At 46.9% G+C, this 26,716-nt stretch overlaps 2 protein-coding genes across 11 annotated transcripts in view; one reads left to right on the top strand and one right to left on the bottom strand.

Moving 5' to 3' along the window:
* Nucleotides 1-1,230: 1,230 nt before the first annotated feature.
* MPPE1 (metallophosphoesterase 1) lies at nt 1,231-24,563 on the top strand. Of its 7 annotated transcripts, XM_081802599.1 has the most exons (11): nt 1,489-1,608; nt 2,394-2,585; nt 11,122-11,495; nt 14,513-14,621; nt 18,056-18,159; nt 19,321-19,395; nt 21,225-21,357; nt 21,490-21,555; nt 21,663-21,785; nt 22,573-22,713; nt 23,708-24,563. In XM_081802599.1, exons 3-11 carry the CDS (start codon nt 11,227-11,229, stop codon nt 23,888-23,890), a joined length of 1,203 nt encoding a protein of 400 aa, XP_081658725.1. In that variant the 5' UTR covers nt 1,489-1,608; nt 2,394-2,585; nt 11,122-11,226; the 3' UTR covers nt 23,891-24,563. The 7 variants fall into 7 exon arrangements, with proteins under 7 accessions (XP_030876040.2, XP_081658725.1, XP_081658724.1 ...); XM_031020180.2 differs by lacking the exons at nt 1,489-1,608; nt 2,394-2,585 and adding an exon at nt 1,231-1,394; XM_081802598.1 differs by lacking the exon at nt 2,394-2,585 and having other exon boundaries at nt 1,507-1,608.
* Nucleotides 19,302-26,716, bottom strand: part of GNAL (G protein subunit alpha L) — a 147,434-nt gene continuing 140,019 nt past the window's right edge. For 2 of the 4 annotated variants that reach the window (XM_081802586.1, XM_081802588.1), the window contains 2 exons: nt 26,586-26,716; nt 19,302-20,196 (listed from right to left, as the gene is read on the bottom strand). In XM_081802586.1, the coding sequence (XP_081658712.1) occupies nt 20,133-20,196; nt 26,586-26,716 (195 nt within the window). In that variant the 3' untranslated portion in view covers nt 19,302-20,132. Of the gene's footprint in view, nt 20,197-22,708 lie in introns of those variants that run through there. The other 2 variants (XM_081802587.1, XM_081802589.1) reach the window with 1 other exon arrangement.

Genomic DNA, 26,716 nt, shown 5'->3' on the forward strand with positions numbered 1-26,716 from the left:
AGCAAAATCACCAATAATTCTTTGGTGGCATCTGATATCCATTCCATGTCCAAGTTTCCGGATCTTTAAATATTTTTTTTAAAAGCTAGTTTGTCTTGATTATGACCCAAACAAGGCCCACAAATTTGCATTTGGCTAATGTGTCTCTCAAGCCTGCTTTATAACAAATCTCCCTCTCTTCCTCTCTCTTTTTTTCCTGATGCTATTTATTTGTTGAATTAAGAAGTTAGGTAATTTGGTCTGTAGAACTTCCACATTCTGGTTCCAGCTGGTTGCTTCCTGGTGATGTAATTTAACCTGTTCATCGGTCCATTTCCTTAAGCTTGGAGTTAGTTTTAGGCTTTACCGGATTCACATTTTTTTTTCTTTTGCTTTTCTAGTCAGCGAGAATACCTTAGACAATGCTATATACTTCCTATTGTTTCATATTGGTGTGCGTAGGTTGTCCCAGTTCTCGTGATGATAAAATTGTTCATTTGGACATATTTGAAAATATTACAATATTCTTAATTAATAATAATGTTACCATTTACTGCTTGCCTACTAGATACCAGGCACTTTGCTGGTTGCTTTCTATAGGATTTCTATTATATCTCCGTATATTAACTATACTCACGGATTTGCAAAAATATGCTAGAATTGGTTGGTTGGAAGACGCTGTGTATTATTGCTTCGAGCTTCAGTTTACTTCTTGCTCTTGATTTACAGGCTTACTCTGAGGATTATTTGAAATAATGGATGTGAAGCTCTTTGAAAAGTAGAACATGCCATGCTATACTGTTACAAGTAACAGTTAAAAAAAAGGAAAAGAAAAAGAAAGCCCCCAATAAATAGTGGCTCTGATGATCTCGTTTATTCATCACACACTCCTTGAAGCACTTTGTCACGCCCTGGAGAAGCCCAAGGTGAGGGAGACCCAGCGTGGGACCCGGGGCGCGGTGCGGCGAGGGAAGAGGGAGCGAGCAGCCACAGCGCCACCTGTCGGCGCCGCGCGGAGGTCCGGCGACTCCCCTTCCGGCCGCCGGCCGCTCCCCGCCGCCGCCCCGCCCCCGGCATCGGGGGCGCAGAGCCTAGGCGCACCGAGGGCCCGCGGAGCCCGCTTCGAGCCGCGGCCGTGCAGACGGGAAGCGAGCTCCGGGCCGCCCTGACCACGAGCGGGGCTCCGGGGCCGCCGCGGGGCCGCCCCCATCCGCACCGGCCCGCGCGCCCCTCCTCCCCTGGCCGCCGCTCCGGGCGCCAACGGCTTCGCGGCTGCAGCGCGCCCCTCGCCTTCTCGGACGTTGCTCTGGGGGTTCCAGGGAGCCGCGGCACTAAGGACCCGAACGGAGAATAAAGTCTAGAAGACATTAAGGATGGCACGAAGGGCCGAGTCGTTGAGGAAGATGCGGCCAAGTGTAGGGTTTTGCTTCTTTGCACCCACCGTTTGGGGCGGCCCGTGGAGCCCACTGGGGGGCGGGGGCGGGGCCGGGGGCGTGTCTCTTTGCGGCGACTCAGTGTTTCCCGCCCGCCCGAGGCCGGCGGCGCGCGGTGCCAGGGGTGACGGGGACCCGCTGGGCCACGTGCGCGGAAACAGGAAGTTGCAGGGATGCTCGGCGGGCCGGAGGACAGGTGAAGTGATGGGGGCCCGGCTCGCCCGGGAGGCTTTGCTTTGCGATCTGCCTCGCTGGGTGCTTGGCCGCCCGCCGCAAGCAGGATTCTCCATGTTTCCTTATGACCATGCTATAATATTTAGGCTTCTAGGTTAATTGCTATTTCTTGTTACTGCAGACTGGAACCTCCTTGCCTTTTTAGGATTGAGAGTTAGCTGAAAAAACGGTGTTCTGGGAATTAGTCATTTACTTGCTGGAGAATCACGATTACTTAAGGCCCAGGTATCAAATCGTAGGCGCCTCTCACTTTCTAGTTTGCTGATGTAAATTGACAAAAAAAAAATCCGTCTTATTTAAGGTGGAACATTTAACATTCGAATAGCCATTGAGGACACTGTGGTAATATATTTAAGGTAATGGACAAGTAAGAGAAAAAACTATGGATCAGTGCATATTACACATTTTTTAGTGCTGTTTTTGGGTGGAGGGGATTTAGATATTTAATGATGGCTTTGAAGTTAAAACTCAGTCAATGGATGAAGTGTTTTGTTCTCAGTTATGGATTGCAGCTGCTATTTTTATGTGTTGGGCAATACAGAGCAGTGTGGCATGCGTATATTGTATGTTAATATTTTGTGCTGTAATTTACCAGAGCTATTCGTGAGCAATGACATGTCAGTCATTTTTCTTTAGCTGGTTTTTTGTTTGTGTGTTTGTTTACTTTATTTTTTATTTTTATTTTTATTTATTTTTTTTGTTTGTTTACTTTAAACACTGATCGGGTTCCTTCTCTGTGTGCTGCAGGGCAGCACCTCCTGTACCCTCTGGGACTGATGCATTATCCACTTTAAAAAGTGGTTAACCGAAGGAAAGATTCTTCAGCAACAACACACATATTTGCTTTATTTTGCGCTCTGATTTGGGGGAACACAAGCCAACTTAGAGCTTCTTCATCTCATCTCACCAGTCTCATCTACCAGTTGTATTGTTTAAAAGGTGAGAAGGTGACTCAGTGATATTCCCTAAACCCAGGCTCCCAAGACTTCTTTTTATATATAAAGGTAGTATATTTTTTTAAAATTTTTTTTTTTTAAAGATTTTATTTATTTGACAGAGAGGGACAGCGAGAGAGGGAACACAAGCAGGGGGAGTGGGAGAGGGAGAGGCAGGCTTCCTGCCGAGCGGGGAGCCCGATGCGGGGCTCGATGCGGGGCTCGATCCCAGGACCCTGGGATCATGACCTGAGCCGAAGGCAGATGCTTAACGACCGAGCCACCCAGGCGCCCCTATAAAGGTAGTATATTTAGATCCAAAAGGAAGCCCTTGCTATAGGACATCGTTAGCTTGTAGGGTCCTGTGTGTGTGTTCGTGTGCCTCTTCCTTTTTTTAGAAAATTGTGGCAAAACCTGCATAATATAAAATTTAACATTTTAACCATTTTTTTTTTTTTAAAGATTTTATTTATTTATTTGACAGAGAGAGAGATAGCAAGAGCAGGAACACAAGCAGGGGGAGTGGGAGAGGGAGAAGCAGGCTTTCTGCCGAGCAGGGAGCCCGATGTGGGACTCGATCCCAGACCCTGGGATCATGACCTGAGCTGAAGGCAGACGTTTAACGACTGAGCCACCCAGGTACCCAACATTTTAACCATTTTAAGCTTATAGTTCAGTGACATTAAGTACATTCACATTATTCTTCAACTGTCACCACTATCCATTTACAGAACTTTTTCCCCAGTTGAAACTCCATATCCATTACGTAATGACTGCCCCTCCCCCCAACCCTGGCCCTGGCAACCACCATTTTACTTTCTGTCTCTATGAATTTGACTACTGTAGGTCCCCCATATAAGTAGAATCATACAGTACTTTGTCTTTCTGTGTCTGACTTATTTCACTTAGCATAATGTCCTCAAGGTTCATCTATGCTGTATCATGTATCAGGATATGATTAAATTAAAAAATATTTAATTGTGGTAAAATATACAAAAAATTTACCATCTTGCTAATTATTAATGGACTGTTTTCTAGAGCAGTTTTAGGTTCACAGCAAAACTGAGCAGAAAGTAGAGAGTTTCCATATGATCTCTGCCCCCACATAGCACGCTGTCCCCCATTATCAGCATCCTGCACCAGAGTCACACATTGGCTACAATTGATGAACCTACACTAACACATCAGAATCACCCAGAGGCCATAGTTTACATTAGGTCGGCTCTTGGTGGTGTATATTTTATGGGTTTTAACAATGTATGACATATATCCACCATTATAGTATCATACAGAGTATTTTCACTGCCCTAAATATTTCCTGTGCTCTACCTGTTCATCTGTCTCTTCCTCCCCCTTACCCACCTCCAACCACTGATCTTTTACTGTATCCATAGTTTTGTCTTTTCCAGAATGTCATATAGAAGGAATCCTACAGTATGTAGCCTTTTCAGATTGGCTTCTTTCACTTAATGATACCCAATTAAAGTTCCTCATGTCTTTTCAGGGCTTGATAGCTCCTTTCTTTTTAGCACTGAATAATGTTCCATTGTCTGCATGTACCATGGTTTATTTATCCATTCACCTATTGAAGGACATCTTGGTTGCTTCCAGGTTTTGGCAATTATGAAGAAAGCGGCTGTGTTTATGTCAGGTTTTTGTGTGGACATGTTTTAAACTCATTTGGGTAGAATACCAAGCAGGTGTATAGCTCAGTCCGATTAAGTGTATTCACATCGTGGTCCAAGCAATCTTTAGTGCTTTTCCATCTGGCAAAATTGGAACTATACCCATGAAACAACATCTCGCCATTTTCCCTTTTCCCAGCCCCTGGCAACCACCTTGCCATCTACTTTCTGTCTTTATGAATTTGACTACTTTAGGGACCTCATATAAATGGACTCATAGAGTCTTTGTCTTTTTGTGACTGGCTCATTTACCTTAGTATATAATGTCATCAAGATTTATCCATGTTGCTGGTGGGCATTTTATGAGTGCTGATTCCTGGGCCCAAATATTGAAGGTTCTGATTCAGCAAATTTGAGGTGGACTTCAGAAATCCCTGTGTTTGGGGTGCCTGGGTGGCTCAGTCAGTTAAGCATCAGCCTTCAGCTCATGTCCCAGGATCCAGTCCTGCATCGGGCTCCTTGCTCAGCAGGGAGTCTACTTCTCCCTCTGCTTGCTGCTCCCCCTGCTCATGATCTCTCTCTCTCTCAAATAAATAAATAAAATCTTAAAAAAAAAAAAGATTTATCCATGTTGTAGCCTATGTCAGAATTTCTTTCCTTTTTAAGGGCTGAGTAATATTCCATTATATTTAGATATACATATAGCACATTTTGCTTATCTATTCATCTATCCACAGACATTGGGGTCGATCCCATCTTTTGACTCTTGTGAATAATGCTGCTGTGAACATGGGTGTACACATATCTGAGTCCCTGTTTTCAGTTCTTTTAAAAAAATTTTTTTTATTCTTTTAAAGATTTTATTTATTTGTCAGAGAGAGAGAGAGAGATCACAAGCAGGGGGAGCGGCAGGCAGAGGGAGAGGGAGAAGCAGGCTTCCCGCTGAGCAAGGAGCCCGACGTAGGACTCGATTCCAGGACCCCGGATCATGACCTGAGCTGAAGGCAGACGCTTAACCGACTGAGCCACCCAGGCGTCCCACCTGCTTTCAGTTCTTTTGAGTATATACCTAGAAGTGAAATTGGTGGATCATATAGTAGTTCTATTTTTAATTTTTTGAGGAACCACCACACCACTTTTTGCAGGCACTGCACCATTTTATATTCCTAGTAACCGTACACAAGCGTTACAATTTATCCTCATCCTCGTCAATGCTTGCTATTTTATTTTTTGTTTTTTAAAATAACCGTCTTGTCTCTCCCCCTCCCCCTTTTCTGTTTCTCTAAGTGACTTGCCTGAGCTCTTGTACTAGGAAAGAACACAACTGGGATATAGACTTCCCCAGCTGCCCGGCTCATGCCAGCCCCGGGGTTTAGGAGAGAACCCAGGCGCTACCAGGCATTTTCATGTATTTCCCTTTTAGAAAGAAAGCTGTTTTCTCCAGAAGGGCTCGGGGAAGATTGTCATTACTTCCCTGTCATCAGAGGGCCATGCAAGGTTTTCCTTTGTAAGAGTTCCACACAGGGGCTGTGAGAAAATGTGTTCTGTGCACCTGTTTGCCCGTCTTTAAATTCCTGCCTGTCCCTCTGACCAAGGGGAACAGGACATCTTCTCGAATCTGTTTCTCCTGTTTCTATGGCTGGAGACTGTGACGCATTTAAAGACCAAAGGAGTGATAATATATGTTTGTAATTCTGAAATGTTTGGGACAATAAGGTTAAATGTAGGCCATTTACTCCACAGATGTTATTGAGCACTTACTGTTTGCAGGCACCATCCTGGGCACTGGCAGAGGCGGGATGTGAGGATGGGCAAGGCAAGGTCCCTGACTTAGGGAGCTTACAGACTAGTGAAGTAAGAAATACATTTTATATCATGACCAGGACACACAGATCCATGTACAGAAAAGTAGAGACAAGAGTTTTGTGAAATCAACTTTATGATGCCTTACCTTTACTACGTACACTACAGGCTAATGTTTTCGATTCTGTTTTATTCTATCTTGTTTTTTAAAACTCTGGTCACCAACCACCGAACCGATTTCATAAACCAGGGATGGGTTTCTTTTAGCTTTTGGAAAAATTACGGGGTGGTAAATGTGACTGACGTCATCATGTGTGATGTCAGGAATAAGGTGTGTGTAGGGGGTAGAAATCAAAATCGCACAGATTCTGCACTTGAGTTCTCACCAGGGCCTCCTGGGACCTTTAATATCAAACCTTGCTCTCTTATAGATGAGTCAGGAAGGGTCCTGAGAGGCGTTGTGTGTCTGCCTTTTGATCCTAACCAGACTGAACAGTGTTGGGAGGCCTGTGTAGTTTTCCTGCTGGGATATCATTTGATGAGCTTAATAAAATTGACAGATTCACTTTGGAGGGTGGGGATGAGTTGAAAACAATCACATTTTAGGAGCGCCTGGGTGGCTCAGTCGGTTAAGCCGCTGCCTTTGGCTCAGGTCATGATCCCAGGGTCCTGGGATCGAGCCCCGCATCGGGCTCCCTGCTCAGCGGGAAGCCTGCTTCTCCCTCTCCCTCTGCCTGCCTCTCTCTCTCCCTCTGCCTGCCTCTCTGCCTACTTGTTCTCTCTCTCTCTCTGTCAAATAAATGAATAAAATCTTTAAAAAAAAAATCACATTTTAGGGTGCCTGGGTGGCTCAGTTGGTTAAGCGACTGCCTTCGGCTCAGGTCATGATCCTGGAGTCCCAGGATCGAGTCCCGCATCGGGCTCCCTGCTCGGCAGGGAGTCTGCTTCTCCCTCTGACCCTCCTCCCTCTCACGCTCTCTGTCTCTCATTGTCTCTCTCTCAAATAAATAAATAAAATCTTTAAAAAAAAAAAAAAATCACATTTTAGTAATTTTGCTTTTTGAACCCAAGTCTGCTAATGCAAAGAGAAGTGTCTAACATGGACAGAGTTCTTCATCACTTAACCACAAGAAGGCAACACACAGAGAGAATAGTCTCTTTATTGAAAGCAGTCATGGCCTAGTTGTACATCCAGCGATATAAGATGGATAATCACATTTTACCCCCCTGTATTTATGGAGGAGGCAGGAAGAGTTGGCCGCATTTGGGCCTGTGTAGAGCACTCCACAGTGCTCTGATGAGGGACCAGGCCCCCCTTTCATTTTATCTTGGAAAGAACACAGTTTCTCTTCATTAGCCTGTAACAGCCGAGACGTGGAAGACAGAGCAGCATGTGGTTATTGGGCTGCGCGGCTGTGGGGATTTTAAGTCACTGACCTACTCATTATGGTTGAGATACAAGTTCAGGTTTACATTTAGTGAGGAAAGGGTCTAGGGACTTTGGATGTCAAGTGTTAGGAAGTCCAGCTTGGTACATGAGTGGAGAACGACGGCCACAGCTTCTAGATTCTCTGCAGTTGCTGGGCTTCATTCTCCTTACTCTGATTAAGGCTATTTGGCTTGAGTTCCATTGCTTCTGAATTCACCAGAGTGGAAGGCTTGCTCTCTCATCTAATCCTGACACACCTGCCTCACGGAAGGTTCACTGTTGAAAAAGCGCACATTTGTGAACATCATTTCTGTCAATCCCATGACATCAGTGGTGGCAGCACTGTGACCCCCATTGTGAGGCTCAGAAAGGGTAAGTGGCTTGCCCAGAGTCACATAGCAGAGCTGTATGTTGGGCTTTTTCCAGTTCAGCGTAGCTGTTTTCTGCCAGTTGGTATTCATAACCCGGGAGGAGATACTGGAAGAGGAGAGCGTGAAGGTTCCCCGTAGAGCTCTGAGGTTTTCCTCTTTCCTCTCGAGAGAGGTACGCTCCGTTGTGCCGGGTCTGCCCCTGTGCTGGAAATGTCCGTTGCTCCCTATTCCTCGTGGTCAGCGTGTCCTTTTCACAGGTCAGCTGCGGCCGTAAATGAGGACGCCGTGCTGTCCCTGAGGTTGGCTTGAGCACAAGGAGAGGGCACTTCATGGGCATCTGGAAGCAGCCATAAGGGAGGAGCTCATTACTCATGTGTGCCTGGCGCTGGCCTTGCTGTGGCATTTCTAGGGGGACGGTGGGCCCCCTGCCCCACCCCCCATCGGCCATGGGCCCCAAAAGTTACTCTGGCTTCATTTCAGGAGGGAAAAGGGGGGTGTGGGTGTGTGTGTTTTGGCCATCGCCTTGAAGACAACATCGGGGAGTACTAATTTGCAGAGTAGTGCAATGAGTTTGAATAGAGAAAGCAAAGTAGATTTCCAAGATTTGAGCAAAAGGAATTTTGTTTAAGGATTTGGTGTCAGAAGTTGTCAAACAATGGTTTTCACCCCATGAGGAGTTCTGTTTCTTATACCACAGAGCTGAGTCACATGGTGTTAGGGTTTTCACAAGAAAATATGTAACAGTACCAGCTAGCTTGCTCTCCCTCTTTCCCTGTCCTTCATCTGTTCCTCCCTCCCTCCATTCTTCCCCGCCCTGCCCTCTTCCCCTCCCCCTCCCCTCCCTCCTTCCTCCCACCTCCCTTCTTCCTTCCCTTCCTTTATTCTAAGTCCTCTGGCTGAAGGAAGGGCTCTTTGTAGGATATTTTTTATGTCTTTACGGAAAAAAGAACACAGATGCTTGTGGGAAGGGCAGGGACTCCCCCAACCTTTTATTTGCCCCGTGGCCCTCCTTATCTGAGCTGTCAGCCTGGGGCCAGAGGCCGGCCGGCGTCAGCAGGATCAAAGGTACATGGAAGCTGGGTCGGTCGGGGAGAGCTCCCCTGGCTTGTCTCTGTGTGTCCTGTCCTGCTTCTGTGGCTCCAGGGAAGCTGAGGGGCTGCAGCCTCTGACCCCCGCTGTGTGCTACACTTGGACGGCAGCCTGGGCCTGCCTTGCTCCAGGCTGCTCCTGTTCCCTGGTCGTTACAACTCCCGAAACCAGCTTCTTAGATGAAAGGAAGTGGGTGTAGAGGAGCAATTACGAAGTCGTCATTCTGGTTTTCAGCTCCGGGAAAACCTGGAGCCTCTAAAGAGCAAAAGTCTGCTTGTTAGGAGAATTGTAGGACTGGCCCCAGGAGGCCGGGCTCCCTCCTCCCGGCAAGTCTGAGGAAACGTGAAGGTTTTTGGGAAGTTTCAGCTGCCGTGGTTAGACTCTTGGGCCTTTTGAAAGAAAGTGAGATAGTAACACCAAATGGTTTCTTCTGATATATTTGATTGAATCAAACCAAAGGAAATGAGATGGTATTGAGAAATACATTCATGATTCTTTTGAGGCTCTCTCTTTCTTTTACGAGCATCACCCAAATAGAGGATCCATGTTCTTCGTCTCCCTGGTGAATGGTTACTAGGGGCATTTGTACCTCATTCGGAGTTCGATTGCTGAGAGGTGGATGACAGCAAGAGACGCGTTACTCTGTCCTCCTGGGCATCAATGAAGCGCTGGCCTCACCGGGTGGAATCATGCACAGGGGGACCGCGCTCCCTGAGGGGCCTGGGACTGTCCTGGCTTACACCAGTGTCCCATCTTTATTATCCTTAATGCCACTTTTCCCTCTCAAAGATGTCCCCGGTTGGAAGATAAAGCATCCGGTGATTCTAGAGACGTGGCACGCGTGGTTCATCCTTTGAGAAACCGAGGTGGCGAGGAGGTTCTGAGGAGAGGACAGGGTGTGGCACGTGGTCACCGGTGGTCGGACCTCTTGATAAAGATAGATGGGTGTTCGGAGTAGAACTGCAGGGCGAGCGTTTGACCCCTGATTACATGCACCCCTGCCTTTGACCTCCCTGTCTGAAAGGACACATTTACAATCTGGGATTCCTGTCCTGTTCCCTCTTCAATCAAGGATTTACTGTAAATAATGCCATTCGAGAGCAGGCAGAGGAAGGGTGAACATTTGGGCCCAGAGCCATTCCTGCCCCTCCGATCCTGTCATTTCTTCTTTTCTGAAAAGCCACAGATGTTGTTGGTGCTCCATTTGGAGGAGCAGGAAGGGCATCCATCATTTATCACTTTCAATTCTGAGGTTCTGTTTTAAACTTTTTATAATGGCTCAAAATACGTGTTTGCCCCCATTTAGTTTTCTTTAGGTAAGATTTAAAAATTTTTCTGTAGCTTAATGGTTGGTTGTTATGTAGAACGCCACTGTGCTGTAAGCTAGGGACTCTTATAGGGACTCAGGCTTATGTGCAGATGTGGACAGTTCTGGAAACTGAATTTTACAGAGATTATTTTAGAGCCTCCAGGAGAGAGAGTGTTCTTGACCCCTTGCCCATCAGCCATATGAGGTTTCCTGGATTCATCTTAGAAAAGCATCCCCCCCAGGAAGGGATTTTCTCTATTTATTGGCTCAGTGAGGATCTGTGGTCAGTGGCCCTCTAAGCCTCCCCCGAGAGACTTCCGGAGCTTCTCCCTTTCCAGTTCTCTGCAGCTATCAGGTCACTGCCCTTTAAGATCCTGGTCGGGAGCCTAAGATGAGGAACTTCAGTAGCATGTCATTTCTTTTTTTTTTTTTTAAGATTTTATTTATTTATTTTGAGAGAGAGAGAGAGTGCACACAAGCTGGGGGGGAGGGGCAGAAAGAGAGGGAGAAGCAGACTCTCCGCTGAGGGGCTTGATCCTGGGATCCTGGAATCATGATCTGAGCCGAAGGCAGACGCTTAACTGACTGAGCCACCCAGGCGCCCTGCATGTCACTTTTTTTTTTTTTTTAAGTATTTTGTTTTAAGATTTTTATTTATTTATTTGACAGAGAGAGACACAGCGAGAGAGGGAACACAAGCAGGGGGAGCGGGAGAGGGAGAAGCAGGCTTCCCGCGTAGCAGGGAGCCCGATGTGGGGCTCCATCCCAGGACCCTGGGATCATGACCTGAGCCGAAGGCAGACGCTTAAGGACTGAGCCACCCAGGCGCCCCTGTAACTCATTAGTTCTTAATAGAAGGAGTGTTTATGGCATTATTAAGAAACGTAATCTGATCCTTTCTCTTCCCCCTGTAGGTACATGGCTAAGCGCTGGACACCTTACCAGGATTCCACAGTTCTCTCATGGTGAATTCTTGATGGATTTCACTCCTCGATGCTGGTGACTCCTGGGCAGGAGACATGGCTCTGATTTGGCTGGGGTTTGGAAGACAGCATCTTTGTCTGCTAAAGAGAAGGAGTTCCTTGCTGTTGAAACTCACAGCTGTTGTCTTTGCGGTGCTTCTGTTTTGTGAATTTTTAATCTATTACTTAGTGATCTTTCGGTGTGATTGGCCTGAGGTGAAAACTCCAGCCCACGACAGTGGACAAAAGACTCTGAAAGCCATGTTTTTGGCTGATACCCACTTGCTTGGGGAAGTGCGAGGCCATTGGCTAGACAAATTACGAAGGTAGGAGCTACAATCAGGAATCTTTCTGAAATTCTACAGGCAAAAAGGGTGAATCCCTCTCCCTATAGGTCAGGGTAGTCATTAGTTATTTTCCTCTCAAAGAGAGACATATGGGGCATTTGACTTTTCCTTGAACATACTGTTTGCAGAGCATCTGTTATTTATAAGGACCCAGGATTTGGGAGGCAGGTCTGGGTTTGAGTCTTGTGACTTTGGACCATTTCCTAGGGCCCCTCCAAGCCTGACTCTGCCTCCTTGTTTGTAACTGGTTAATACCAGAGACTTAACAGGCCGTGTGAGGAAAATGCCCACGGCAAGGTCTGGCACACGGGTGTGGTCGGCCTGGCTTGGTGGTCCCCCCTGGCAGTTGCTGGTGTGTCGTCTTGAGCCCACTTGGTGTCTGCCTGCTCTGGGCAGCCAGAGCAGAGCAGATGTGTGGCTGTCACCCTGGGGAGAGGATCAGGTCCTGTCTCTCCAACTTAGACTGGCCCAGCAGAGTCCACCTGCTTTCCCATCAGAAGGCTTTTTAGGGGCGCCTGGGTGGCTCAGTTGGTTAAGCGTCTGCCTTTGGCTCAGGTCATGATCCCGGGGTCCTGGGTTCGAGCTCCGCATTGGGCTCCCTGCTTGGTGGGGAGCCTGCTTCTCCCTCTTCCTGCTGCTCCCCCTCCTTGTGTTCTTGCTCTCTGACAAATAAATAAATAAAATCTTTTTTTTAAAAAAAAAGGCTTTTTAAAAAATTTAATTGTGGTAAAGTACACGTAACATAAAAGTTACCATCGTAAACAGTTTTAAGTGTGTATTTCAGTGGCATCAAGTACATTCACATGGTGGTGCAGCAGTCACCACCAGCCATCTCTAGAATGTTTTCTTCTTCCCAAACTGAAACTTGGTCCTCATTAAATACCGACTCCCCATTCCCCCTTCTCCCAGCCCCTGCCCCCACCATGCTACTTTCTGGCTCTCTGGATTTGACTCCTCTAGGTCCCCCATATAAGTGGAGTCGTACAGTATTTGTCCTTTTGTGTCTGGCTTATTTCACTGAGCAGAATGTCCTCCAGGTCCGTCCGTGTTGGGGCATGTGTCAGAATTTCCTCCCTTTTTTTTTTTTTTTTTAAGATTTTATTTATTTGAGAGAGAATGAGATAGAGAGAGAGAGAGCATGAGAGGGGCAGGGTCAGAGGGAGAAGCAGACTCCCTGCTAAGCAGGGAACCTGAATTTCCTCCCTTTTTAAGGCGGAGTGCTATTGCAGTGTATATTTAGACCATGTTTTGTTTCTCCGTCCATTTGTTGATGGATAGGTCCACCTTTTGGCTGTCGTGAATTACGCCCACCAGAAGGTGACTGGTGGGCTTTCAGCCACCAGGGCAGCAGAGTTCTCTTCTTGCCCCTGGTGACCCCCCCACCCTGACCCCCTTTTCCTCATGACTGCATTTGTGCCTCCCCAAACAGGTCTTTATCCTTGTGAGCAGGAATATCCCTGGAGGACTCTGGATATGGGTGAACCTAATGTTGAGTGGGAGGGGGAGAGGTGTAATGTCCCCAGGGGTGAGGGAAGAAGGCAAGACAAAAGAAGGAAGGATGGAGGGGCTGCCGTCCTTCTGTACTCGAGTTTTAAACCAAAGGAGGCATGAGGTAGAGAAGGGCCTGGGTGAGACCTCCTTTGACTTCATTTGGGCCTTACCAGTTGAGCCTTCTTCCCTGCCCTCTTGCTGCTGCAGTTTCTAGATGCTTTCTTCTCCAGGGTGAGTAACATTCAATCGAGAAAAACAGAACTGGATTTTGGGAGGTATCTTGAGTGGAGGTGTGCGCCATGCAGCAGTTTATATGGGGCCTGGATCAGGGTCCTCGCTGACCTCAAATTATCTTTCCCTATTTCTGTGCCCTGGGATGTCACAGTCCCCTTTGGTAGGGGAGAAACTGTGAGGCTTGGAAGTTTTGCTTAAGGAGGTTGCCTTAAAAAGGAGGGAAGAATTGGGATCCTTAGGAAAATGACACAGGTCAGAGTTGGCCAGGGAGAGGGGAGGGTGGTTCGAGAAAGCACTGACATTTGGACGCCTACTCTGTGTCAGTGCTAGGCCCATGACAAATGCTATCTCATTTAATCCCATAACTGCCCTGTGAGAGTAGGTTTTATTATTCCCATTTACCAACGAAGAATAGGAATCAGAGAGAGTAGGTGACGTTCTCAAGGCGGGACAAGGGCTTATGGGTGGAGCTGGGGTGTTAAGTCGTTGCCTGTCAGGTCTGGATCCCAGGCGGGATTCTTTTTTTTAAAGATTATTTACTTATTTGAGAGAGAGAGTGAGTGAGAGTGAGCACGAGGGGGGGTAGGTGGGGCGGAGGGACAAGGAGACTCCCTGCTGAGCAGGGAGCCTGATACGGGATTCGATCCCAGGACCCTGGGATCATGACCTGAGCCGAAGGCAGACGCTTATAACCGACGGAGTCCCCCAAGCGCCCCCCAGGCTCTTTTCATTCACTTGTCTTACCTACAGATGAGTCCTTGGATGTCTGAAATCTACAGGATTTACAGTTTTGATATTGGCTAGTCTGATTCTCCCATTATCTTCCCCCAATTCTGAAGGCAGGCAGGAAGTTGAGGTCCTTCAAGGAGAAGTGAAATTTAAGGCAGATGCTATCATCTTGGTGTGGTGCAAAATCAGTCTACACAGGGCATCTTTGGAAGCTGCGTTGAGCTCTCCCTGACCTTTGGGGCTTGTCGTGACTGAGGGATGGCTTCTGGGGTGCAGTGTGGGGTCTGATCTGCGGGTGCCACATAGGGGAAGTCAGCCTTTAAGATGTGTGGGCGGGGCAGCCCGACTCTCCCTCAGCCTCCTTGTTCCCCACATTTAATCAGATATGGACTCTGACCTTGCAGGCCTGGATGGGAATGCAGGGGTGGGGCCGTGGAAGGAGAATGTGACTATTCGGTTCACTTTTTAAATGGCCCATAAGACAGATCTAGGCTCTACTTAAGAAAGAGACTGATGCTGTGCTTTTTTCTGTTGACCTCAAGGGAGTGGCAAATGGAGAGAGCCTTCCAGACGGCTCTGTGGTTGTTGCAGCCAGAAGTCGTCTTCATTCTAGGGGACATCTTTGATGAAGGGAAGTGGAGCTCCTCCCAGGTAGGACCCTGTGGTCCGGGCACCCTAATCCTGCTTTGAGGGTCCAGGACAGGCAGCCCAGAAAAATCCATGAAGCAGTATCTGTGAGGCTTGGAAGTTTTGCTTAGCACCAACACTAAACATGTATAGTCCCTCTTGAAGCTTATTAGGGTCTGTATCTCATGCCAGTCTTGGGTCAGGCAAGCTAATCTTAGACAGTTGACCCTTGCGCAGTGCCGGAGTATGGACGCTGACCTTGTGCAGTCAAAAATCTGTGTATAACTTCTGATTCTCCCAAAACTTAACTACTAATTGCCCACTATGGACTGGAAACCTTGCTGGTAACACAGTCAGTTAACACATAGTTCGTATGTTACGTGTATTCTGTTCTGTATTCTTAGAATAAAGTCAGCTAGAGAAAAGAAAATGTTGCTAAGAAAATCATAAGGAAGAGAAAATACCTTCACGGTACTGTACTGTCTTTATAAAAAAAGTCCGCGTATAAGCTGACGCACTCCCAGTTCAAACTCATGTTGTTCGACTCTCCACTGTATTTGTTTACATAGGAAATAGGTAGATTAGTCAGAGCTCACTTTGTTGGAATGCACATTCCCGTGAGCCTCTCGGGAAGTGGAAAAAGAGGCAAGGTGCATGCAATTTCACTTGTCACCAGAATTACGGAATACATATTGAAATGTAATTTGACTTTACACTTGATTATTTAACCATGAAATTATGAGAATTGTGCTATAAAAGTTACTTGCTACCCTCCTTTTAAATTTTTTAAATTTATCAGAGAGAGAGTGAGTTGGGGGAGGAGCAGAGGGAGAGGGAGAAAGAAACTCAAGCAGACTCTGTGCTGAGAGCAGAGCCCAACGTGGGGCTTGATCTCACAACCCTGAGATCATGACCTCAGCTGAAATCAAGATTTGGATGCTTAACCACAACTGTGCCACCCGGGCACCCCTCCTCTTAGCAGAAGGAGCCATGGGGGCCTGGTGTGAGCTTCCAGCGCCTTCAGGGGCCTCCATCTGGGTGTTGAGGTGACCTAAGTCTTTCCATAACCAAAGAGAAAGGCTGTTTTCACCTTAGCTATCAAAATATTTTACTTACTATATTCCTGGAATTAATGGAAAAAAGAAAAAAACTGTTTTGCTGCTTAGTTAAAAATGTTTGGTCATGAATGGTTTTAGGAGGGATTTTGGGGGGTGGGATATTTAAAAAAAATTTTTTTATTTAAATTCAATTTAATTAACATAGTGTATTATTAGTTTCAGAGCTAGAGTTCAGTGATTCATCAGTTATGTATAACACCCAGTGCTTGTTACATCAAGTGCCCACCTTAATGCCCATCATCCAATTACCCCATCTCCCACCCACCTCCCCTCCAGCAGCCCTCAGTTTGTTTCCTAGAGTTAAGAGTTTCTTATGGTTTGTTTCCTTCTGTTTTCATCTTATTTTTCCTTCCCTTCGATTATGATCCTCTGTTTTATTTCTTAAATTCCACATATGAGTGAAATCCGGTGGTATTTGTCTTTTTCACTTAGCATAATACCCTCTAGTTCATCCACATTGTTGCAAATGGCAAGATTTCATTCTTTTTGATGGCTAAGTAGTATTCCATTGTGTGTGTGTGTGTGTGTGTGTGTGTGTGTGTGTGTGTACATGTATATATGAACCACATCTTTATCCATTCACCTGTTGTTGGACATCTGGGCTCTTTCCATAGTTTGGCTGTTGTGGACATTGCTGCTATAAACATTGGGGTACATGTGCCCCTTCGAATCATTATGTTTGTATCCTTTGGATAAATAGCTAGTAGTGCAATTGCTGGGTCGTGGGGTACCTCTATTTTTAACTGAACCCCCATACTGTTTTCCAGAGTGGCTATACTGGGGTGGGATATTTTTGAAAAAGCCATTGGCATTTCCCAGGATAATCCAAAAGCTTTACAAAGAAAGTCTTGGTCCAGATCTGGTTAGAAATCCACGGTTTGGGGCGCCTGGGTGGCTCAGTTAAGTGTCTACCGTCAGCTCAGGTCATGATCCCGGGGTCCTGGATTGAGCCCTGCATCGGGCTCTGTGCTCAGTGGGGAGCCTGCTTCTCCCTCTCCCTCTGCCTGCCTACTTGTGCTCTCTCTCTGTCAAATAAATAAATAAAATCTTAAAAAAAAAAGCAACCCACTGTTTATAGGGTCTCATAATTGAATATGAGATAATGGAAATACTATATGTAACTAGCAACTAGTTATAAAATGAGGTTGGATGTATATGTTGCTTTTGCAAATTAAGGGCAGCATTTTATGTTTTTCTTTCTTTTTTTTTTTTTAAAGCTTTTATTTATTTATTTGAGAGAGAGAGAGAAAAATCATAAGCGAGAAAGGAGGGGCAGAAGGAGAAGTAGATTCCCCACTGAGCAGGGAGCCTGACATGGGGCTCGATCCCAGGACCCTGAGATCCCAAAGGCAGATGCTTAACTGACTGAGCCACCCAGGCACCCCTTTTTGTTTTCCTAATTTTATTTGTTAAAGTGAAGTCTTTGTAAATATATTGAAGGACTCTCTCTCTAGCATATTTCTCTAGATTGGGCCTTACTTAAAACTTTTAGGATAAAGTTGATTACTATCCAACTAAGTATTGTCTTCCCTGTGTTTGTCCAATTTATATTTTTAGGCTTAATAAGAAGCAGAATGATACAAACATAATTCTCAAGCTTTAATAGTTAAAGTAAATGTCAGAATAATGTTGAAATTTTGGTTGGATTTTGTCTTTTTTTTCCCCTACATCCTATCCATTCTCGTTCTCACAGTGGTAGCCACAGGGAAATGCTAAGATGAGGGATGTGCTCATCCTTGTCTTGGTTGAGACACATGAATTTACTTGACATTTCCTAAGAGCCTGTTCTATAGTGTCCATATCTGGAGTGATTATCAACCTGGGGTCCATGCATGGGCTTCAGGGGATCTTTTTAGGGGATCTTAAAATAATGGGTATATAATTGCCATCTAATTTTTTTTTTTTTAAAGATTTTATTTATTTATTTGAGAGAGAGAGAGAATGAGAGACAGAGAGCATGAGAGGGAGGAGGGTCAGAGGGAGAAGCAGACTCCCTGCCTAGCAGGGAGCCCGATGCGGGACTCGATCCCGGGACTCCAGGATCATGACCTGAGCCGAAGGCAGTTGCTTAACCAACTGAGCCACCCAGGCACCCGCCATCTAATGTTTTAATATGGGGGAATACCATTTAAAAGCTGACATCAAATTAAATAAATTAAAATATTAAGTCTTGGAAAAAGCAGTATGACATAGAATTAGAAATTCTAGGTTCTACATTAATCTGATTTGGATGGGGGAATTAATTTCTCATCATCAGAATAGGGAGTGTGTGGTTTTTTTTTTTTAGCCACAGGGAAGAGAGGGTTCTCTGGGTCTCAGCAGTGACCCGTTCTGTCATAGGCCTGGGCAGATGATGTGGAGCGGTTTCAGAAAATATTCAGACACCCACGTCACGTGCAGCTGAAGGTGGTTGCTGGCAACCATGACATTGGCTTCCACTATCAGTAAGTAGTTCAGTGAAGTATTGCACCCTGAGAGCTTTGTTAACTGTAACTTTAAACCTGCCACCATTCAGGTGAGAGCCTTGTTTGTGCTGTGGGGGGGACATTTGGTGGCCTTGAAAGATGTAAGCCCTGGAGCATAAACTCCACAACGGTGAAGGAAGATTTTTGTCTTGGCACATTGTACACCCTTTACGAATCTCTGTTAAATAAATGATTTGTACGTGCCCTTGGGTGATTCTAACTTGAAACTTACATTAATGACCAATTATTTTCTTTGGGACTCAGAAAACAAGACCATTTAGACTTCTGTAAATAATATTTACGTAGTGCTTATGATGTGTCAGCCTGTTTTAAGCACTTTATTATTTTTTTCCTCCAAATTTTTATTTAAATTCTAGTTAGTTAACATATGGTATAATATTAGTTTCTGGAGTAGAATTCAGTGATTCATCACTTACATACAGCACCCAGTGCTCATCATAGCAAGTGCCCTCCTTAATGCCCATCCCCCATCTAGCCCATCTCCAACCCACCTCCCTCCAGCAACCCTCAGTTTGTTCTCTATTTAAGAATCTCTTATGGTTTGCTTCTCTTTCTCTTTTCCCCCTTCCCCCATGTTCATTTGTTTTGTTTCCCAAATTCCACATATGAGTAAAATCATATGGTATTTGTCTTTCTCTGCCGACTTATTTTGCTCAGCCTAATACACTCTAGCTCCATCCACGTCATTGCAAATGGCAAGATTTCATATTTTTTTGATGGCTGGGTAGTATTCCATGTATATACGCCGCCTCTTCTTTATCCCTTCCTCAGTCGATGGGCTCTTTCCTTACTTGGGCTCTGGTGCTGCTATAAACATCGGGGCTAAGCCCTTTACTTCCATATATCAACTCATTTCATCTTTCCGATGGTCCTAGTATTTTACCCATTGTGCCGTAAGGAAACTGCGGCTCTGGGGACTAAGTCACTTGCCCCAGGCCTTGCAGTCACTCAGTGGTGGAGCTGAGATTTGCCCCTGGCAGCCTGGGGCAGCTGGGGCTCTCCCCTCCCAAAGCTAGCCCGGCGCTCAGATCCCGAGTTATTTCCCGTGTTTCCGCTAACTCTTAAGAGGTCCTAAAATGGCTTGCTCTGAAAAATGTCTCTTTTTACAATTGAATATAGGATGAGCACATACAAAATAAAACGATTTGAGAAAGTTTTCAACCCCGAAAGGCTGTTTTCTTGGAAAGGAATGAAGTGAGTATTATTTGTGAATTCTTATGAAGCCCCTCTGTCCTTTGAACTTCATTTTTTTTTTTAAGATTTTTTATTTATTTATTTGACAGAGAGAGACACAGTGAGAGAGGGAACACAAGCAGGGGGAGTGGGAGAGGGAGTAGCACGCTTCCCGCGGAGCAGGGAGCCCGATGTGGGGCTCGATCCCAGGACCCTGGGATCATGACCTGAGCCGAAGGCAGACACTTAACGACTGAGCCACCCAAGCGCCCCTGAACTTCATTTTCTAAGGGAGCTGTCGTCCTGGGTCGGAGCCAGGCTCCGTGTGACCTCCTGTACAGTTTCTGATGAAGGCACCGCAGGCCTCATCCCTCCCTGATGGTCACTGTCAGGGTTACCAGCCTGGTGTTCCTTAGCAAGCTGCAAGTGGACTGGCCAGTGTATGACTTTGCCCAGCCACTGAGGGCATTTTCTTCCTGCCTGCAATGTCTCTGGGTGGTAGAAAATTCATCAGCCCAATCTGTAAAGGAGCATATTTTTATTTGTTCAAAATGTACTTCCTTCCCCTTATAAAGGATGCTCTTGTGGGTATGCTCACCCAGGATTTGGGGGCAGGTGTGTTTACTGTGCTTTGGCTGTGTACCACCCCCACTCCCCTCAGCCTTGATTTGTAGACCAAAGCGTCCCGACCCTTTCGTCTGACCATGAGCACCAGTTCCCCTTCTGTGTGGCCATTTTCGTGCTGTCTCTGGACCCTCTCAGGTCTGGGTGTGTGTTCGCAGTGCAGTGGACAAGACCGGACACGTTGTTCTGGCTGCAGACCTAGTAGAGAAAGAAGAGGTGGGAGAGGAAGCCTCTTCCTCTTTAGATTGTGGCCCCCATGGGTGTCCAGCGCTCGTGGCTTTGGCCGTGGCAGCTCACTGGGTCCATCACAAGAGATGATCTGTGACACTCCCAGAGACCAGGTCAGGGGTTCTCCACCAATGCTCACTCCTCCCCTCCCCTAGGACCGAGTCTCTAAGCTTCCTTTCCTGAGTCCTATAAAGACTTGACATAGTTTTAGTTCTTTTTCCCTTAGCGTAGAGTTTAAGAAACTTTAAACACACTGATCATATTTCAGGTCGTTCGGTTTGTCAGCTCCTAATCGCTAAGATTCTTTAAATTTCCCGCAGTGTTTACTGACAGGTACCTTCTTCATGCCCAGTTGGTAAGTGTGTAGGAAGTAAGAGTTACTTAATGGGAGTCTGTAAAAGTCTCATGAAGGTAGAGTGGTTTGTAGAGGGCAACCATCACTGACTTTATCAGCACCCTGGTCTGGGATCCTCTGCAGCAGTTAGCTCTGGCCAGCACAGCCCTCCCCGGCCCCCCAGCCTTGTCTGCTGCCTGTACAGACGTCCGCAAATGCTGCGCACGGTTCGCTGAACGTCACGGTCACAGCGCTGCGCGGTTCCTGAGGACTTCCTCGTGGCGGGCAGGTTGTAGTACTGCATTCGGTCCTCAGCAGTCCGTGGCACGGGTGTGCTGCTGTGTCCGCGTCTTCACAGGCGAGGCACAGGGTGACATGGGGGGCGCAGTGGTGCTCCGATCTCAGAGCTCTGTAATCTGGGAGTTCTTGCCCATTCAAGGCTAAAACTTGACCGTGTCTTAGACCGCACTCCCAGTGTAGCGCTGTCGTGCTTTCTTAGTAACTCGTGCCTACAACACGGCGGTCGGGTTGAGGCCTACGGCTGCGCTGCGGCGCGTTCTTCAGGCCGTGGGCGCTCAGCTTTAGGGTCTCGGGAGCAGTGTGGCCGGAGGCCGGCCCGGGAAGCCCAGGGGCGCTGACTCTGCGCCTGCTCCCTCCGCCTCAGTTTTGTGCTGGTCAACAGCGTCGCCCTGGAAGGGGATGGCTGCCACATTTGCTCTGAAGCCGAAGCCGAACTCATCGAAATTTCTCACAAACTGAATTGCTCCCGCGAGGTAGGAGAGCACCTGGAGGCACAGGTGCGTCTGTTCTGGCATCTTCTGTGGGGGCAGTCGCTGCACTTTGTGTTTGGTGCATCCCTCAGCGCCCCCTTCCTTTCCTACCGCTCGGGGAGGGCCGGCTCTGGCGGCTTAACTGATTTCTCACCGCAGAAACGTGGCCCCGGCCGCTGCCGGGGGGCGCCGCTGCTGCCCGCGTCGGCCCCGGTGCTCCTGCAGGTGAGTGCGCACCGCGCGGCCCCGGCCCCGGGGCTCCGGGGCTCCGGGGCTCCGGCCCCTCGGCCAGCGCCTGCTGGTCACACGGGACCCTCTCCAAATCCCGGCAGCATTTCCCGCTTTTCCGGAGGAGCGATGCGAATTGTTCCGGGGAGGACGCCGCGCCTCTGGAAGAGCGGGCCATCCCGTTTAAGGAGAGATACGACGTGCTCTCCCGGGAGGCCTCACAGCAGGTTTGCGGGGAGCGGGGGCCCACCCACCGACAGACAGACGGTCGGGGGGTGCCGCCCGGGGGCTGAGGGCGGGGGTGTGGCAGATTTCATGTCATCCTTTTGTTCCTCCCGCCGCCCCCTCCCCCCCCTTTTTTCTTCAAGAATTTATTTAGTTATTTGAGAGAGAGAAAGCAAGAGACAGGACATGAGCAGGGGGAGCGGGAGAGGGAGAAGCAGCCTCCCCGCTGAGCGGGGAGCCCGACCATGTGGGGCTCGATCCCGGGACCCTGGGATCATGACCTGAGCCGAAGGCAGACGCTTAACGACTGAGCCACCCAGGCGCCCCATGTTTCCTAATATCAAGTTAATAATATCCTCAGCTATTCTTTATCCAGAGTTTTTTTCATCAACTGAAATGTATTTGAAAATGTGAATGGAACTGAAGAATTAATTTGGGGGGACTTAAGATGTGCTTATGTATGTTTATAAATGTATTTATATTATATAAACACATTTGTATAATGTATGATATACAATAAAAATATAAATATATTTATAAAATAAATTTATAGAAATATTTGTAAAAATATAAAATCTGAGATGAGAAGGATAGATTCTCCCTACAAGCCTGAGCTTACTTTTGATCGGGTCTAAACCAACCAAAGGATTTTAAGGAAAAAATAAAGCCCCCTAACAAGTAGGGATTTTAGATTTAGCTTCATGAGATAAGTGGGTGGCCTGGCACTGGGCCCCGAGGGGGCTGTGTCCAGGCCCTGACCGCCTGTTGCTGTCCCCCCGGGCGTGGCAGCTGCTCTGGTGGCTGCGACCACGCCTCATCCTGAGCGGCCACACGCACAGTGCGTGCGAGGTGCTCCACGGCGCCGGAGTCCCCGAGATCAGCGTGCCGTCTTTCAGTTGGAGGAACAGAAACAACCCCAGCTTCATCATGGTAATATGAACGTTTATTTTCATCCGAACGCTCTCATAGAAGTATTGAAATCAACACAGTAATCAACTATTTAATTGCTGCAATCCGTAAAAACATACAAACCCTGTAAATACAGACTTGCCCTGCCCCCCATGCGCACTTGGTTTGATCCACTGACCCCTGTCTGCACGCCTCTCTGGGGACACATGAGCAGGGCATTGCCCTGCGGGGGGGTATCCTGAGGGTTGTGTCATCTCCACAGACCACACCGTCCTCAGATGGGAGGCTCTGCGTTTCTAATTTTCTTAAGAAACGGGATCCTGTCTTTATTGGCTGTACGCCATCATCTTGTCTTATAAGACATCATCTTGTCTTAGGGCAGGAGAATGCTACAGCTCTTGCAAGTTGACTTGACATGTTGTTTCAGTTAGTGGCCCCCCAATGTTGATTTTACCCAGTTCCTAATGCTTTTATGTCAGGTACTTTTACTTCATGAAAAGATTGGGGAAACCTTCATGTTTTCAAATTCAAAGTAAATGAGACCATTCCTCAGTGTCATTCCACATCGCAAAAACATCTACCAAAAAAGCCCCCTGAGGTGCCCCTGGCACGTGCATTTCTGGGTAACAGGCTGCATGAAATGGCATGAGAAATGGCCTTGTTGTCCTTGTTTCTCAGTGACCACTGATGTGACTCTCCAGCCCCTTGCATCTCTGTCGTGTGTGCCCACTGCACTAGGGACCTGCTGTGCCAGGGGCTAGTTTCAGTGGAGAGCTCAGCTCCGCTCGGCACACCGGGAGCCTTCCCTTCGTGTCTCCAACCAGTGCTTGTGGTTGGTGGGTGGTGGCTTGTGGAGGCCGAAGGCTGTGCCCCTTCGCCTCAGGAGGAGAGCCACTTCCTGGCCTCACCTGGCTTAACCAAGATGGCTGTCTTTCCCCTGTTGTGTCTAAGTCTGTTGCGTGGCGCTGTGGGAGGGCTCTCACTGCGGCAGTAACAGTTCTCATTGCCTTTCCAGGGCAGTATGACGCCCACAGAGTACGCCCTCGCCAAGTGCTACCTCCCCTACGAGAACACCGTTCTGGCCACATACTGTGTAGCAGCTGGGCTCCTGGTGGTCCTCATATTAGTTCACTCTGGGCTTCTACCCTCACCTCTTATTTTTGGCTGGAACCTGCTCAGAAAATTTAAGACCACGTAAAGAGCAGGAGACTTTTGTATTTCATAATAAATAACAAAGCCCAAGAAACTGGACCTTGGGCAGGGCTCATGTGAGATGAGATCAAAGGAGGCTGTCTTTACACACATCACAGAAACTGTAAATCACTGATGCGAATTCCTGCAGAATAAATAGTTGATGGTACTGTTCTCATGCTATAAAAATTGAACGTGTACTCTACAACAAGTCTCTTTTCTCATTTTATCAAATATATGTATAATCAAAGATCGTGTCTGTACAATATGTAAAAGCTATTAAAGTCATCACTTGCATGCACTAGACTGTCCTACATCCCCCAAGGTAGAGCCAGCGGCCCGGGAACACACTCGGGATTGTGTTTGCACAAACACTGGGTTTGCTTCTGTCCCCCTACAAAGTGGTCCTCAAACTCTTATATGTTATAAAGCTGTACACTTAAAATAATAAAAGTACAGATGCCACAAGCAGGAATATATTGTTTTTGCAGACTTTTGTACTTCTGTGCTAATAATGGAATCAGATTTTTTGAGAAGTGTAATTTTCTCTCCAGCAGACCAGGCTGTTAAATGTGAATGTAATGCCCGTCCACGATCCAAAGAAACTTGAAAAAAGGACTGGGAAGTGGCTTTTGGTATTTAAAAATAAATATGTTTTGATAATTTTAAGCCAGATAAAATGTGTTCTTTCTGTGTGTCTTCTATGAGCCTGGCTCTGTCTCTGAATAGGAAGTTTAGTTGCAAGGGAACTGCTGAGTGATAATGTATGTAACAGCATACAACTTCGCTTTTTGTGTACATGTGGGGGTGCAGCTCTGCAGTTCTTCGTGTTGTACATTGAAAGCGCAACGGAAAGAAAATAATTTCCATTTTACGTGTCTCATTTCAAATCAGAGTTTTACACAACAGGAACGAGAGGCCCAGAATTTAGTGATGCTGACATAAATTACGTGTTTATGACACTGATCGCCTGGAAAGTTGTCATCCTCTCTTTCCTGGACAAGTTGTATTTAAATCTGGATGCATTTATAAACAATTATAAAATGCTGCCTTCTAGAGTAAACTTTAAAATATTAAAGACTAAAAGGAAATGAAGTGACGTCAGCTAGGCTATCACTTCTGGATTCGTATTGTTGAAATACAACTTTGGACGTGTTTGCAGATTACCTTGGACCTAAGAAAACTAGCCTCCAAGGCGTGGCTGTGGATAGAATATGAAGCATCACTGCTAAAAGCGATTGTCTCTTTCTAGATACTGTACCGTACTATAACTTTTGAGGCTGCGTTTGCACATCTTCCGCTTGCAAGAAACAGGCATAGATTTTGACTTTGCATTTCAAGTAAGGGTTTTGTAATATTTCTTCTTCAAGAGGCAAATGGAGATGCCATCTTTTGATTCTCTCAGGCTGGACACAAACACAGACACCCCTGTGTCTCCTTCTTGCTACTTGTTTACAATAGAAACTGTGGTCAAGTGAGTGGTTCAGAAGCTCAGGCTAAGGGAATGCTTGGCCTATTTCTACTCAGAGAGCTTGTAAAAGTCTTTAAATTGCAAAATAATCAAAAGACATATTGTCTGGAGGAAAAAATCCTTGGTTTCTGAAAGAAGCTTGTGAGGTGGGTACAAAATGGTAAGATGGGAATGATTCGTGTGTATAATTTATATATGTGTGTGTATATATATATTTAATCAAGGATATTTTTAAAAGTACTAACCTGATAAAATATCCTAAATTCTACAGATACCATTCTCTTTTTTAGAGCAAGCAGCAGGTACTGTTGACATTTAGCTGTTGAGCACGAGAAAAACGCATTTCTTGTACAGATAGAGCCAAAATCAAGGCACAAAGATCTACAAGGATTTTTTAAGTAGTTATATAAAATAATGTTACATTTGGTGGTCTGTACAGTTATAGTAAACCAGCCATAAAACAACAACAACAACAAGATATGGAAGGAGACTCTTGTCCAAGCATAGTCCGAGTCTGGAGAGTCATTCTGAGACAGGACACACTGCAGCGGTGCGTGTGGTAGGTTGTCTGCCTAAATGTGAAAGGCTCAAAGTAGGTCTAATTTAATGCCTGAGGTTGGCAGCGACTCAAATGGGACTGAAAAAAGGGTTTCTCTCCACTCTGTGACTTGAGGTCTGGCCTAGCTCGTGGGCCAACGCAGCTCCGAAGGGGCGGTCACTTGTCCGCCTGACCGCATCGTACCCCTGCCTCTACAGTCGTGCTTGATAAGTCGGGAACAAAGTGCCATTCCTCCCCCATTTATCAAGCTCCTGCTGAATCAATAAAGCACTGAGTGGATGAATAAGCAGGGCCCTCACCCGGCCGGATTTCACTGCAGCACCACCCGCGTGAGCGTGGTCTGCAGTGACACAAAGGGGTGCGGGTGGGGGCGCTGGGGGAGGTTGCGCTCAGTGAAGACAAAAGCTACAAACCAAACCCGAGGGGAACAGAGGTAGCCAGAGGCTTGGTGGTCACACGGGAGCCAACACAGAACAGGACAGGTGGCAGCCGGACGAGACTGAGAACACCCTACTTTCGACCATGGCTTGGGGCTGACGGTGCTGGAGTAAATGCCCCACCTGGCAGGGTGGCCAAGGGAGGAGAGGCAGGTGGAGAGAAGGTGCGAGAAGGCGCGCCCCTCGCCCCCGCTCCCCCCCTCCCCCCCCAGGGCTGCCTCACAAGAGTTCGTACTGTTTGAGGTGCATCCTCTGGATGATGTCACGGCAGTCGTTGAACACCCTGCGAATGTTCTCGGTGTCCACGGCACAGGTGAAGTGCGGGTAGCAGTAATGTTTGCCGTCCCCTGTCGCTGTGCTGATCCT

The sequence above is a fragment of the Leptonychotes weddellii genome, chromosome 13 (genome assembly GCF_054177405.1).
Source record: "Leptonychotes weddellii isolate Sample4059 chromosome 13, ASM5417740v2, whole genome shotgun sequence".
Classification (NCBI taxonomy): Eukaryota; Metazoa; Chordata; class Mammalia; order Carnivora; family Phocidae; genus Leptonychotes; species Leptonychotes weddellii.